At 38.6% G+C, this 14,712-nt stretch overlaps 1 protein-coding gene across 1 annotated transcript in view; it reads right to left on the bottom strand.

The window, feature by feature from the left end:
* The window catches only part of LOC131200793 (prosaposin-like), a 63,973-nt gene extending 52,709 nt beyond the window's left edge, over nt 1-11,264 (bottom strand). Inside the window, exon 1 of the mRNA XM_058188050.1 lies at nt 11,106-11,264. Within this exon, the coding sequence (XP_058044033.1) occupies nt 11,106-11,166 (61 nt within the window). The 5' untranslated portion in view covers nt 11,167-11,264. The remainder of the gene's footprint in view (nt 1-11,105) is intronic.
* Nucleotides 11,265-14,712: the final 3,448 nt, after the last annotated feature.

Here is a 14,712-nt window from a genome sequence, read left to right as displayed (position 1 = left end):
TTTTTTTTGCAAAACTAATTAGAATTTTGATAACTGAACTACCATATTATAAAATATGGAGCAAATAGATTTATTGAATGGATTTATGGGAAGTTAATGAAGATAATTACATTTTTTTTCTCCAAAGGAAAATATTTATAGAATGCATTACTTCACATTATATAACTGAAAGAAACAGGACCTTGCTATAACACGATGACATGGAACAAGGGATATGTACTAATAATGACTTTAATTAAACACCTGCATGCTTTCAGCAAAATCCAGTAAAAATTCAGGAAGGTTAAGAGCAATGAGATGAAACTTTTTGTGGTCAACAGTGCAGAGACCACAACCCCCAAAATAATCAGAGCCAGAAGTTTTCATCTAATTATTTGTGTGTGTCATTATTTACCCGGTCACATTTCACACTACAACTCAGGAAGAATTCTGGAGACTTGGAAAACAATATCTAACCCTGAGACAACAGTTGGAGAAGACTAGCTTAGCAAGATGGTTGAACCATTTTGGTCTTCAGCTCTTCTGCTTAAAATTTTGGCCAGCTACCTCAAATTATTTACAAAGTGGCTGAATGTGTTCAGAAAGGGTCTGCCAATTGTAAATTATCATCCAGTAGAGTTCAATATGGCTCAACATTTATGCTTTTTAAAAAATAATAATCATAATCATTAAGTAAGAATAAGATCTAGGAAAATCACGCAAGTACTGGATGTCCTGTGCTTGCAGATTCCTGTACAAAAACACCAAAAAATGATATATTGAGATGATTATCTGTTTTCAGTAATTTACTTCAAATGCGTCCTATGCTATGAATGCAGGCTACATCCATAAATGACTCAGTGGGATTTTTCTAAAAGTAACAAAGGTGGAATCGTGATTTTCCTGTCAAGACTGAGATTTCAACACCAGCAGAAAAAATATTATTCCCTTAATTGAGAGAAAAATGGGGAAGGAAAGGAAGCTGACCATGACTATTATTTCAAATTATCTTATGCTATATTTCTTTTTTTTTCTTTTGTCCCCCCCCCCCCTTTTTTTTTTTAAAAAGGTTTTTTATTTTCCATAATAATTCCCACAATTTGAGCAATGTGCATTACAATCACTTATCCAACAATCGATCCTATACTCAAATTATGCTCAATCGGGCCTGCTCGGTCGCCACTCCCTTCCTTAATCCTTTCTACCCTTCTCATCCTTCTTCTACTTTCCCCACCATCCTCCTCCTCACTTTCCTACTTCCCCTCCTCCTTCCCACTTCTCACTTCCATCCTTTCTAACCCTCTATCTGCCCCTCCTTCTCCTCCTCCTATCCTTTCTTCCCCTTCCCTTCTCTCCTACCTATCTGCCTACCTACTTTCTTCCTTCTTTACTCCTCTTTCCTTACCCTTTCCCTTCCGGTATGGCTACCGAGCAGCCCTGACTTTACTCCATTCCAACTTATTTAATTCTACCATTATTCCTGTACAATGACAATCAATCAATTTATAATCTTCCCCCTCCCCCCCCATTTCCCCTCCCTCCCCCCTCCCCCCCCCCCCGAGACTTCCCAGAACAGAATACAGGGTATAGTAACTAACAAACATAATCTAAAATATAACATCTTATGCTATATTTCTTATATTGAGGAAGCACTATAGACCAAGATAAATGCTGTTCCCAAATGTTCTGGGATGGATCCATTCCATACTTAATATTTCAACACAAAGAATTGTCTACCCTATTTATGCACCAGCTGGATGAGTCACAGGCATTTTGCTATCACAAGCAAAGAGTAAAATAGTATTTCCTCTATTTGCTGTATGAAGTCTGAATCTTATTTAAAGATGGGCAGCATCATAGATTAAACCAGGAGTCTCCAACCTTGGTCCCTTTAAGACTTGTGGACTTCAACCCCCAGAGTTCCTCAGCCAGCTTTGCTGGCTGAGGGACTCTGGGAGTTGAAGTCCACAAGTCTTAAAGGGACCAAAATTGGAGACCCCTGGATTAAACTGCTAGCACTCTTCAACATTCTTGAAATCTATGTTTAAGATGGTTATGTTAGACCAAACAGTAAAGACTACCCTAATATCCAGAGTATGCAAATGATAAAAGCCATATTGTGCTTTCAGCCATTGCATATTGCATCAGCCATTGTGATGCAAACTTTATCCCTTTGTAATTGTTTGTGATACGAGATTGTGTCTTGTGTAACAGAAGCATCAAATCCTGTGGTTGCCTCTGGTCACCATTATGAAATAAGTGAATCCTGGGAATAGCGTTGTTGCAAATCTGAGATATATTTAGAGAGCGAAAATACTCAATATTTTTTTTCTAAAATAGCTATTTTTGTCTGAAAATAATATTGCTAACCTTGAAGATCATGAAGCTGCAGTGAATAATTGCTTACATGGCTAAGGAACTGATTATTTTGGTATGTAACAAGGAAACAAAATTCAGCAATGGGGATTCTTCAGTATCTACTTGTTTAAAGATTTTCCATTGTTAGAGATAAAGAAATACATCTGAGGATGTTGATATTCAGTAACTAAAGGAAAGATTAACAGGATGGCTAATGATCAACAAGACCTAAATGTTCACCCTTTTACCTGTCCCCATTTTCTTTTAGTCTCTAATGTTCTGAATCATAGGATACACAGCCATTTGACTGAAATGGTACGCAGGGGGTGTCAAATTGGCGACCAGCCGGCCAGATGCCACTGCTCCGCAAAGGGGAAAAACGTCACAAAATGTCGCATGACAGCAATGCGACGCTGCGAGTTTGACACCCGTGGTATAGCGTCTCCTGCTTGAGCAGGGAGTTGGACTAAAAGACCTCCGAGGTCCCTTCCAACTCTTATTGTTATTTCCTTCTCTCCCTATCGCTGACAATGTCACCATTTCCCTTCCTCAACCCCCACCCTCAAATATATATTGGCGCTAGTACGGTGTAGCTGTGAAAGTGTAGGCACAGGAGACCTAGGCTTAACTCCATTCCTCCGTCATTGAACCTCACTAAGCAACTTCACAGTTGTGATGAGATCTTTATTTTGTTTTTGTTTAATGGAAGCCATACTTTGCTATGTCCTTTGAATTCCAATGCTGTAATTTGCACTCGATGGCTGAACCATCACCAAGACCATCTGCACTTGGTTTAAAGGTTGAGTACAAATTACAGAATGCTGGTTCAGCTATTACATCAAACTCTGGTCTGTTCTTATGAAGGAAGATTAAAAGTGAAGTTGCACCAAACAGTGGAGAACAAGCATATAAAGTTGCAGCTTATGTCTAGGCTTCAAATCTTTGGATTTAAGAATGTCTGAACAGCACCAAGCATAACTAAGGCAAACCAGGGATATACTGTATACTTCAGTGCTGCAACCTTCTCAACCTAAGCAGCCCACATCAGGCTTGTTGTTTTGAAATGTCTGAGAAGCAATCATTTTCTTGAATAAAGTATGAGTTTTCCACATACAAGTACCCATAGTTTATAAACAGGATTCTCTTCAAGTATTTTAAAACTATTAAAAGTACTAGTTCACCAAAGTACTTTAAAAAAAATGAATAAATAAGATGAACAACTAAACGTCTCTCGACCACTCCTTTCTTCAAAGATATAGGAAATGTTACTTTTCATTTAAAATTACTGGAAATGACAATGTTTTAAGGTATTCTGTAGTAGGGGTCTGCCTCTTCCTCCTCTTCTCCAAGAAGAAGATCTATTAGATGGCATATTGCTTTATTTGCTTTTACTGTATTTTATTAATTTAATAGTCTAACTGTTCCATAGTATTTTGACAAAAACTTACCTTGTGTTGAGGGTAAGATTTTCAAAAAGGCAAATTATTTTTTGGTAATTTAATGGAAAAGCCTACAGAAACAGTTGAGCTAAATTGTACCAAAGGCTGTAGAGTGTGCTTTAATTAAACCTCATATTTCTCAAATGCATTAAGTTGCCACTGTACAAGTTAAGCAAAAATATGAGAAGTTAGTGAAAATCATGCATTTGAAAACAATTTAGTTTAAGCATTGTTAATAAGATTGTGCTGCAATAATGGAATTTCCTGAACTGCAGGCCAGGTATTCAAATATTTGTTACAGGCCATTCAAATATCACTCTGAAGTGGTATTTCCTTATTGTTGTTTGCACTCAGCAGGTTGACTGGCATCTTTCTATAAAGATAGACAGACTTAAATTATACCTTAGGTTCACTTTCTGCCTCTTCTTCCTCTTCTCCTTCTTCTTCCTCTTCTAATTCCTCCTCTTTTCCTACCTCTCCTTCTTCAAAATTATCATCATCCTCTATAGCTTCTCCAGTGAAATCTGCAACTACCGATTTTCCTCTGTGTTAAGATGCCCTCGCCCATATACAATATAAGCATTATTGCAAACATCATTAACTGTGTAAGTCTCAAGGGAAGGGATGAATACATTCATAGCAGAGGAAGCAGCATTTCCAATCATGGGAACAGAGAAATATGGAGTATCTCCCAGGGAAGGAAGCAGAAATAAATATGCAGACTGACCCCACCCTGAATGGCTGGATCCTCTCTCTTCTTTCTAGATGATTGCCTCTTATTGCAGCCGAAGCACTGCAGACGCGTGATAGATGCAGGCATGTTCATATTTCCACATTAGCCCCAGGGCAAAAAAGAACAATTGGCTTAAACAAATGATATATATTCAGACTGTGGGTATATTGATATATCGCCGCCTCCGAAGTGGTTTCCCAGCTTCGTGTGCATCTATGCAACCCTTTTGGCTCTCCCCTAATAAGAAAGCATCATCTGAATTGCAGATCTTTAGTGTGGGGGCGTGCGTATTTGTGATCCCTTGAATAAAGCACACCTTGAATTTGGGGAATGCATCTTCTTCCAAAATTAATTCTATGAAAATTAGCAAGACTTCACATGAGACCATTTTTTTTTATTATTATTTTTTATTTGCATTTATATCCCGCCCTTCTCCAAAGACTCAGGGCGGCTTACCCTATGTTAAGCAATAGTCTTCATCCATTTGTATATTATATACAAAGTTAACTTATTGCCCCCAACAATCTGGGTCCTCATTTTACCTACCTTATAAAGGATGGAAGGCTTGGGCCTAGTGGGACTTGAACTTGCAATAATTGCAAGCAGCTGTGTTAATAACAGACTGTCTTAGCAGCCTGAGCCACCAGAGGCCCCTTCAAAAGCTGCTTACAACCCTGTTTCAAAGTTATAGCCGCTGCAGTGCCCCCATTGTCCTTATGACCAACCACAGGGACACGGCAGCAGCCACCCCCCCTTTTCCCTTCATGATGCCTCGCTAGGGCCCTCCAGGCCTGCATCCTGCTTTCACCACCGCCGCCCCTTGGGCCTGGTTCTCATCCCCATCTGGCCCCAAAACACAGCTTCCCAAGTCCCATCCCAGATCAACCACCTTACCTTTTCGTAGATCTCTGACGCTCGTGTTAAGGAAGGAGATAAGATAGGCCATTCTCCATCCCTTGGTGTCCTAGACCCTTGGTGTCCTAGGCCCGGAGGCGGCCACCATTTTCTAGAAGGAATTGTAGCCGCTCCAAATATGGCGGCTACGTTCACGAGGCACCGAGGCATTCAGAGATTTTCGAAAAGTATACGTGACTGATCTGCGGCAAGGGGTGGGTGGAGGAGATGTGGGCTTCAGCGGGGTGGATGAAAGCAGGCCTCAGGCCTGTAAGGGACCTGGCGAGGCGGAAAGCAGGCCCAAACCCTGTGGAGTTCCCGTGGGGTGGAAAGCAGAGCGAGGGGTGCTTGAGGGACTCTGGGGAGGCTTTGGGATCCTCTTGGATCCAAGGCACTCTATGCTTTGCTTAACAACTGTGTTGGGGTGGGGTCATTGAGCGAGACGATCGTGTGTAGCCCCGTTTAATGACCCTCACAACTTGCTACCTTAATGGGCAGGCTCCATTAGGGATCTAGGTTGAGGACGACCTGTATATATCTCCTCCATATTAGCAAAGGCAGAAGTGGATTCTAGTTATCATTCGGAGCGAATCCATGTGCTAGAGATTATCCAAGGTTGTTATCCATGGTTTTACTCACTTTTAAGCCATCACCCTGTCTTGTGGCAGGTATATATTATTCCTTTTATTTTAAGCAACATTTGGAGCATAGAGTTAGAATGGGGTAAAATATCGATATGCTTTTTTGTTTTTTAGGCAGGAAGAATTCTCAGTGAAAGACAAACTGGAGATTTCCTAGGCAAGTTCATAGAACCACTTACTGAATAAAGTGGTTAGCTCATTCCTTTTCATCAATGCAATTGCTCGCAGAATTAGTATTTTGATACTACCTTCTTAGGCCTTGGGCATATGGGTTTTGTCTCAACTATGCAGAATTCAACATACATATGCATGTGCGTGTTGATATACATAAACTTGAAATGAGTGTTAGGAATGTTAATATGTATTAGGTCAGGAGGAAAATGCCCTGCCCTCTTCCAAGCCTACAGATATGAATTATACAAATTCATCGCTCCGATATCCTTTAACTGCATTGCAAGGTTTTCTCTCTCTTTCCACTCTCTCAAGTTAAGTCTTTTTCTGCTTTCAGATTACACGGACCCTCAAAATCAGGGACCAAGAAGTTAGATTCAAAATGTAGCAGCCAAGGAGTAAGCTTAAGATGATGAGCGTAAATTTGGAGGGAGGGAAAGGCAACTTATCAATAAATGCATTTTACATTTTGTAAGAAGATAAGAAGATATGAGCCCTCAATAGCCTGACTCCTCCCAAAAAAACTATTCTTGTTGCTGCTGCTGTTTTCAGAACATAATTTGATTATACAACTTCTAGCTTTCATTGTTTCATTTTGTCATGCTTTGTATGTGAATAATATGTAGAGCTCCTAGGGGCAAGGAGAAGTCTCATAGGGCTTCTAAGTAATGTATCTGGATGTGGCGCAATAATGTGGGGGTTGGGGTGTGCCTTCTGTAACTCCCAGGATCCTAAGAATGACTATTATATACACTTCCTACTACAGGTCTTCCTCAAGGCAAGTTAGGCATGAAAAACGACTTGGTATAATGCCCTGCCTATGCTCCAGAGAAGAGGGTGGCAGTATTGCAGAAGCCTTGGTGTGATTCATCAGATCTTGAAGGTAGATTTTGGAAATCAGGACTACAGCTGAAATATGATGCCAACATGAAAGGTGTTACAAATCACAGGTCATGAGTTGCTTTACTTCGAGTCTGTTGGTAGAAAGCTAAATCATGAAAGCTGACTTCAGATCCAGTTTGGCTTCATTCAAAGGAGGAGGCTGTTTAACCAATCCCTTGGGCTTCTTTCAGAAAAGACACAAGGAAGGGTCTGTTGTTCCCCTACTAAGCATAGAAGGGAAGATGATGCGGGAATTTTGAGACGCCAAGAGAGAACAGAAATGAACAAGCAATGTAAGGTCTAGCTGCAATGATTGGAAACATTTCCAAACCTGAGGGCTGTGTGCAGTGATGATGGTGAAGGATTATATATGTCCATGTTTATTTGTAAATCCCCTCTACTCTTTCTAAAGCTCTTACTGAACCTAAGAGTACGTAAGGAATGAAAATTAATAATTCCTTTCTCCCGACTTCTCAGTACTTGAACCATCGCTAATATTCTGGAAAGTTTATTTTTTTGCAATTGAGTAGTGAGCAATAAAAGCACAGGCTGTCCTAAATCCTATACTGAGCAGATCTTACGGTCATGGGCCATGCAGGAAATCAACTCCTTGCAGGACAGAGTAACCCTGTAGAAGTCTCAGCACCATACAGATTTTTGCATCATTATGAGGTGGGATGTAGTGTACTCATCATCTTCAAGTGTTGTGTTCTGAATCTCTATTTTCTTTCCATCCATCCAATAAGTTTAGAGTGTGCTAAACTTGTGCTAGTTGTTCCCAACTCTAGGGAGCGGTACTCATCTCCGTTTCAAAGCCGAAGAGCCAGCGCTGTCAGAAGACATCTCCATGGTCATGTGGCCAGCAAGACTCAACGCCAAAGGCTCACAGAATGCTACTACCTTCCCACCAAAGGTGGTTCCTATTCTTCTACTTGCATTTTTTACGTGCTTTCGAACTGCTAGGTTGGCAAAAGCTGGGAAAAGTAATGGGAGCTCACCCCATTATACGGCACTAGGGATTCGAACCGCTGAACTGCTGACCTTTCAATCGACAAGCTCAGCGTCTTAGCCACTAAGCCACCGCATCCCTGTTCAATGATACAATATATTGTAGCAAATCCTCAGGCTATCAATCTATATAGCTTAAGCCTTCATAGCTGTTAGCTTTACAGGTACATGTGTGGGACACGTATCAGAAGGAGGCCCAATAAAAAGTCATTCAAAGCATAAATCGTGTAAATTCATGGAATAATATAAAAATGCCCCCACCTCCGGTTCAACACTGTAACCTATTAAAGAAACTATTGCCATCAGCACTTCCACATGGAAAGATTAAAAATCTTCATCTTTGGGGGACTTCCAGTGAGTACATGGCAAATTGAATCTCTCCCTGAAAACAGGGACTGAGTTACAGCTAAAATCTGCAGCCAGAGGCAGGATTCAGATAGCAAAATCTCTTGGGAGAAAGGAGAGGCCATGTGTACTTTCGACAGTTGCTCCTCATGACTAAACTGCAGGGAAAAAATGTTTTTGTAGTCAGCTCACAAATAAGAGTGGTTGGGAGTCAAGAGAGTACATACTAACTCACAGGTATCAAACTCGCCGTGTCACGTTGCTGTCATGTGATGTTTCACATTTTCCCCATTTGCGGAGCTGGAGTGGGCATAGCCTGCGCATGCCGCATCTGGCCCAGGGGCTGCCAATTTGACATGCCAGCCATAGTGGTAATTAGCCTTTAAGGCAGGGGTGTCCAAACTTGGTCCCTTTAAGACTTGTGGACTTCAACTCCCAGAGTCCCTCAGCCAGCAAAGCTGGCTGAGGAACTCTGGGAGTTGAAGTCCACAAGTCTTAAAGGGACCAAGTTTGGACACCCCTGCTTTAAGGATTCCAACATTTGGCCTATCCTCTTTTTGCAATCACTTTGAAATTTTTGATTGCTGTTTTGTATTGAGAACATCTGAAATGGCAAGCATTTATGGACTTCATTGAATTTGTTTTCTTCAATCAAGCAGTTTTAAGTATGTGTTTAAGGATGTGTGTGTGTGTGTGTGTGTGTGTATATATATATATATATATTAATTAGCAGCAAAAGTGTGTTTAGTGTGTTGATTTTAGAAAGTTATAAATGGACTAAGGATCTAGATGAATTTAATAATGGTGCTGTGGAAGAACATGTTTTACTGGGCCAGACTGAAAATGATTCAAATGTGGACTTAAAAATGACAAGCTATTAAAATTATATAGAAAAAACAAAATATTAAATATACAAATGAAACTGGTTGATCTAATAACTAAAAAGGATGTACAAATAATAGATCATAAAAATAAACTGCATATTTTGTATTTACGAAAGGGATTTTTTTTTAATGATTGCCAATGATTTTATGAAAAGAGACAAAGAGAAAATGAAAAGAAACCAAGTGTTGGACACTATTTGAAGAGACTGAAGATTAAAATTGCTGGGAGCAAGGAGAAAGAATATAAAAATGGTTTATTTGACCAAGATTAAAACAGATGGGTTACTTCTGGAAATATTTAAAGCATTTTCTTTGGCCAAGAGTGAATGATGATGCTTTCAGGCTTTGTTTATAAGGAGTTCTAAGGGCAAGAATTCATTTGCTGCATTTTAAATTAACTGATTTAAGGTTAAAATAGTTATGTCTGATAGATTTGAACAATACAGTTTGAAAGATCAGCTTAATAGAAAATGAGATAAAAAGGTAAAAGGAATGATTTCATGTAAGTTTATTAGATCTGTTTATAAGTTACTTCTGGTAAGCCTTAATGGACTTTTTTTATTAGAATAGGCACGAGATTTTAAAGATTTGTTTATATAGGATGAAATATGGTGATGGAGGGATTAAGAGATTGTTTTATTTTAACGAATAGGAAAGCTGCTTATACTTCCTGAGACAAGTTATTTCTTTTTTTTCTTGCCCTTTTCTTTTTTCTTTATTTTTATAGTTTGTATTAGTCTTATCTCCTAATCTAATATACATAATCTCCAATAAAATTGTTGAAAAAAGAAAGCCTCATCTTTGCATGTCCTTACAATAAAATCAAATGACCATTTAATTACTATTTGCATGTATGGATAGTAATAAAGACACTGAAGGGGTATCATACAACACACGATTTATTAGATGATACACCTCAAATTGGCTGACGCTACACCTCTTGCTCTTTCCAAAATGAAAATGCCTTGTAACCCTGAAAACAGGTTTTGCAAGAACAGTCTTTAGCCAAGAAATTTCTCATATTCAAAGTATCTGCCGGTGTAAATTCAAAGGCAAGATGACATCTATTCTACAAGGAATAAAAAGGGATATTCCCTCCTTTATTTATTAAGTGAAAATAAGGTAGTTAAAAATGCAAGGTTGTTTACAATTTACTCTTATTCTTAAGCATTGTCCCTAAATGGCTACACATCAGCTGTGGGTGGAACAGCAGCTTTGAGAATATTTCTGGAGTAAGTTTAACCTCACAGAACAATTGGACTACACAGGAAGAGCATAACAGATGTTGGAGCGGCTCCATGCTTCAAGAGTTAAATGCTATTCCCCATTTCAATAGGTAGTAGTATCATTGCTGTTTGCACAACATACAATCTTGAAGAATGCCACCAGCTCGTTTATTGGTCACCCCAAGCAACAAAGCCTACTCAGGAAGGGTAGCCCAACTTATTCCTTGATTTTCAGCCATCCGTATTACCAACTCTTGCTAGGCCACAAAAATCACATCTTTTTGTCACGAGACCATGGAAGTTCTAGGATTAGGACAGGATAGCTATTCTGCATATAAGAAAGATTTAGCTAGCGTTTAGGTGGACTTTATCAGAGTCCCAGTTTCATAATCTTTCCCATTTCTCGGCCAAGCCAAGTGCGTTTCTCTCCCTGAAGGTGAATCAAAACTAGCCATACCTCCATGTGCCTTTTACTTTTTCCCCCCACTTCTAGTAACATAAACACCTCTACTTTCTTCCAAGAATAAAACAAAACTCTTCTTTACCTTGATAGAAAGCCAGAGAGAACACCAGCAGCAATACCCAACTCTTCCATGAGCCTTCCATGGTCCTGGTGCCAACCAACTCTTTTGTGATGGTGCCTGCTTCTTCTCTGGAATAAGCAACCCCAAAAAGAGAAGCTACAAGATGGGGAGTACTTTAACACCCACTAAAGGTTTCACAAGTACCATTTACCACGCCCACACAATTAATTAGCATCATTTGTAAGTGCAGGAGTATTCCCAAGCCAAAAGAAGCAACTCCAGTTTCTGCATAATAGCCTGTTTGCTGCCAGTTCACAAGGATCCACCTTCTTCCCTTTCTCTCTGCTACAACTGAGGATTGAGGGAAGGAAAATGATTCAAGAAGCTATGCGGCTATAGACAGGTTGGGATTCCAATTTATTATGCACTGTCAGACCCCCAAAGACAATTCTCAATTTACATCATTTAAAAAAACATTAAACGTGATAAAAAGGGATAAAATCAGTCTATTAGAAAATACATTTAATGGAGCAAGTAGTGCTGGCAACCATTTATCTTCGAGATGCTCTTTGGAACAGCTTTGTGTTTAGCAGCTTCTGGAAAGTCTACAGTGAGGTTGCTTGTCAACGTTAAGTAAGGTTGGAAAACACTGTGAATCTGTTTCTTCATGGTCTTATAACAAAATGTCAAAAGATAGACACAGAACCTGTCTTTAGAAACACAAGGTGTTTCTCAACCTAAGCAACTTTTAAGCTATGTTGACATGCTGGCTCCGCGAGTTGAAATCCACGCATTAATTTAGCAAATTGCTAAGTTAAAAAACACTGGCTTAGAAATTAAAAACAGCACTTTGAATTGCACATGGTAACCCCTCAATAACCAGTGGTCATGCAACAGCCATAAAACATCTGTATGAACTACAAGGTTTTATCCTGATCTGCAACTATTTTGTAGCTTGCTGTTTGGTTTGGATGAGAGTGGAAATACTGACAAATAGGCTTTTGGTTAAAAGGACAAGATCTAAGGTTTGGATGATGTGAATATTTGTGCTACGAGAAAGTCAAGGTTAATGTGGATTTTAAAAATTCATTTGTTAGATGTGCCATATTGAGAGTGTGAAATAAATACAAAACCTAGTTGTGCCTGACAACTTTTGTGGCTTTAAAAAAGCACAAGCAGCATTTTAAGGGTGAGAAATAAGGAACCTCAAATGGATTTATGAGATACTATGAAGTTAAGAATGTGAAATAAAATCAAGAAAAGAACTGGTGGCAGATGGATATGCTTGTCATACTCAACTATGTCTAAATAGACAAAAAATATGGCTCTGAACATTCTAACACTTGAGTTTAAAGTAGAATTGTGGACAAATTAAGAATATGCAATTGCTAAAATGTATACATTTTATTGAAATTTGAAAAAAAGTCATGATAAAATTCTGGGTTATAATATAAAGATGGAACATTATATTTGCACTATGTTAAAGAGAATTTTTATAAAATGTGTTGGTATAGGTCGCCAGACAAAGTGTCTAAAATATATAAAGGCACTTCAAATTATGTATTTATGTTCAGATTTGTGAAAATGTGAACAGACATTTTATTTGTTGGGAGCACATTTTCTTCTAGCAGGTTAAAAAAATAGCTAGAAAACTCTGGATTCAAATATATACACCGATTCAGAGGACTTTAAAGAGAGGAGACCCTTTACAGATGTTTTCAATGAGATAAAATAGAAAAGTTGTAACTATAAAGGGTAAATTTATAACTTATAACTACTGTAAAAGATTGCAAGATATTTTTTTCTAATTTCCTTTTTCCCTTTCTTGTACTTTGTTTTTTTTTCTTACTTTGCATTTATCTTTTATGTATGTATGTAATGGTATATATATGTAAGATTATGGCGACTCTGATTTGCTAACATACCAGCCAGTTTTGTATTAATTGCAGTTTTTGCATAGCCTTCAAAGGGAGGCACACATAAAGCATATTGCAGTATCCCAGCAGATAAGGAGGCCTCCTTGGTAGGTCTTTCAAATCACACCTGCAATTTCTTTGAAGTCATTACCAGTCTTTGAAAGCTGGAGAAACTTCTTCCTTTCGTGACTCTAATTACTATATATCTATGCAGAGATGTTCCTTTGGAGCTGCATTTGATTGCCGGTAACTTTATAGATACATTAATGTAATTAACAGTAAGACCAAAATTAGCTATCCGATCCATCCATGTTGATTTTTTTGGCAGCTCAAGCCAAGGTCAGCTAAGTGCTGGGCAATTACATAGCAAGAAATCAATGTAAGCCTGATTCACAATTAGGTGGAATGCAGGGTTCCAAAAACCGCAAGATAATTTCTTCCAAGGACAAATGGATGTCTGTACCTTATTCCCTGACAGGAATGTTTGCATGTTTCTTACTTATGAAAAGTAGAGCTTTCTTGATCAACCCAGATATGGGCAACATAATTGCTGTCCCATATTTTGTTGAAATAGTCTGTCAACCTGTGCTTACCTGAAGACGATTATGAAGGAGTGAACACATAACCTCAGAGATGCGATAGGCCGGTTCCTCTGGATCGCTTGACCCAGCCTTTCTCCCATAATCCCTCATGTATCCTCCCACATGCCAGAGCCTATTAAAACAGGCTCCACCACTTTCCCCAAAGCATCTCTCTCCAGTGATGAATTATTCAGAAATAGGAAAAGTGGTGACATATGAAATATATTTTTACATGAAGATTGTACATTATTTTGACAATGGTATATCATACTTTTACGCAGTGTTGTTTTGTAAAAGAATAAAACTGTTGTGGTTATTCTCAAGCAGTTTCTTACAATAGTCGAACAAGTTTGTAATAAGCTTGCAAAACCGAGTGTTTGTTCTCACTGATTTGTCCCTCTGCTGCCCAAGGAAGATTGATCGGTTTTTTTAAAAATGACCCAACTCTAGGCTGCCCTCCCGTGGGCATCCCTAACCTCCAATCTGCAAACTCCTTGTACTGAGGGATTTGTACTTGTACTGTACTACTAAATAGACCATACCCATTTCTTTTCATTCAGAAAAGAATGAAATGGCATTTAAAATACGCCATTAAATTTAAGCAGTGTAAGCCTGAAGGAATCCTAGAAGAAAACAAAAGGCTGAAGTAAAACACGGTGCCTAATACTTTTTGTACTTGCTAGATTAATATGTACATTTCCTCCAATACCTATTGTAGAACCAGTTTGCTCAAATTGTAGCATACACACATATTAAGCTTGTAACTTCAAGAAACTTAAGCACTCAAAAATCCCATTGTAACAAAATAAATTCATTAATTCAACTAGGAATGGGGGGGGGGGGAATCAAGAAATGCCAGTAAAAGTGAAAAATAGTAAATCATGACCCACATAAATGCTTGCTATAGAAGCTGAGGGCAATATTCTTGTCCCATTGAATAACTTGTCTTTCAAAATTCTAATTGTAGAAAAACAATAGCAGAACTGATAATTTAGAAAAAGGAATTTATAGCTGTATGAAATGATTTGACCATCCACAGGAACTGATGTCCTTCAAATTTAGTATTTCAGCTTTACAAAGAGGGAGCATAGTGTATTAAACCCATCCTACATACGTGCTTGGAGAATAGGG

The sequence above is a fragment of the Ahaetulla prasina genome, chromosome 6 (genome assembly GCF_028640845.1).
Source record: "Ahaetulla prasina isolate Xishuangbanna chromosome 6, ASM2864084v1, whole genome shotgun sequence".
Lineage (NCBI taxonomy): Eukaryota > Metazoa > Chordata > Lepidosauria > Squamata > Colubridae > Ahaetulla > Ahaetulla prasina.
The sequence above is the reverse complement of the archived record's forward strand: the minus strand, read 5'-3'. Positions and strand labels throughout refer to the sequence as shown.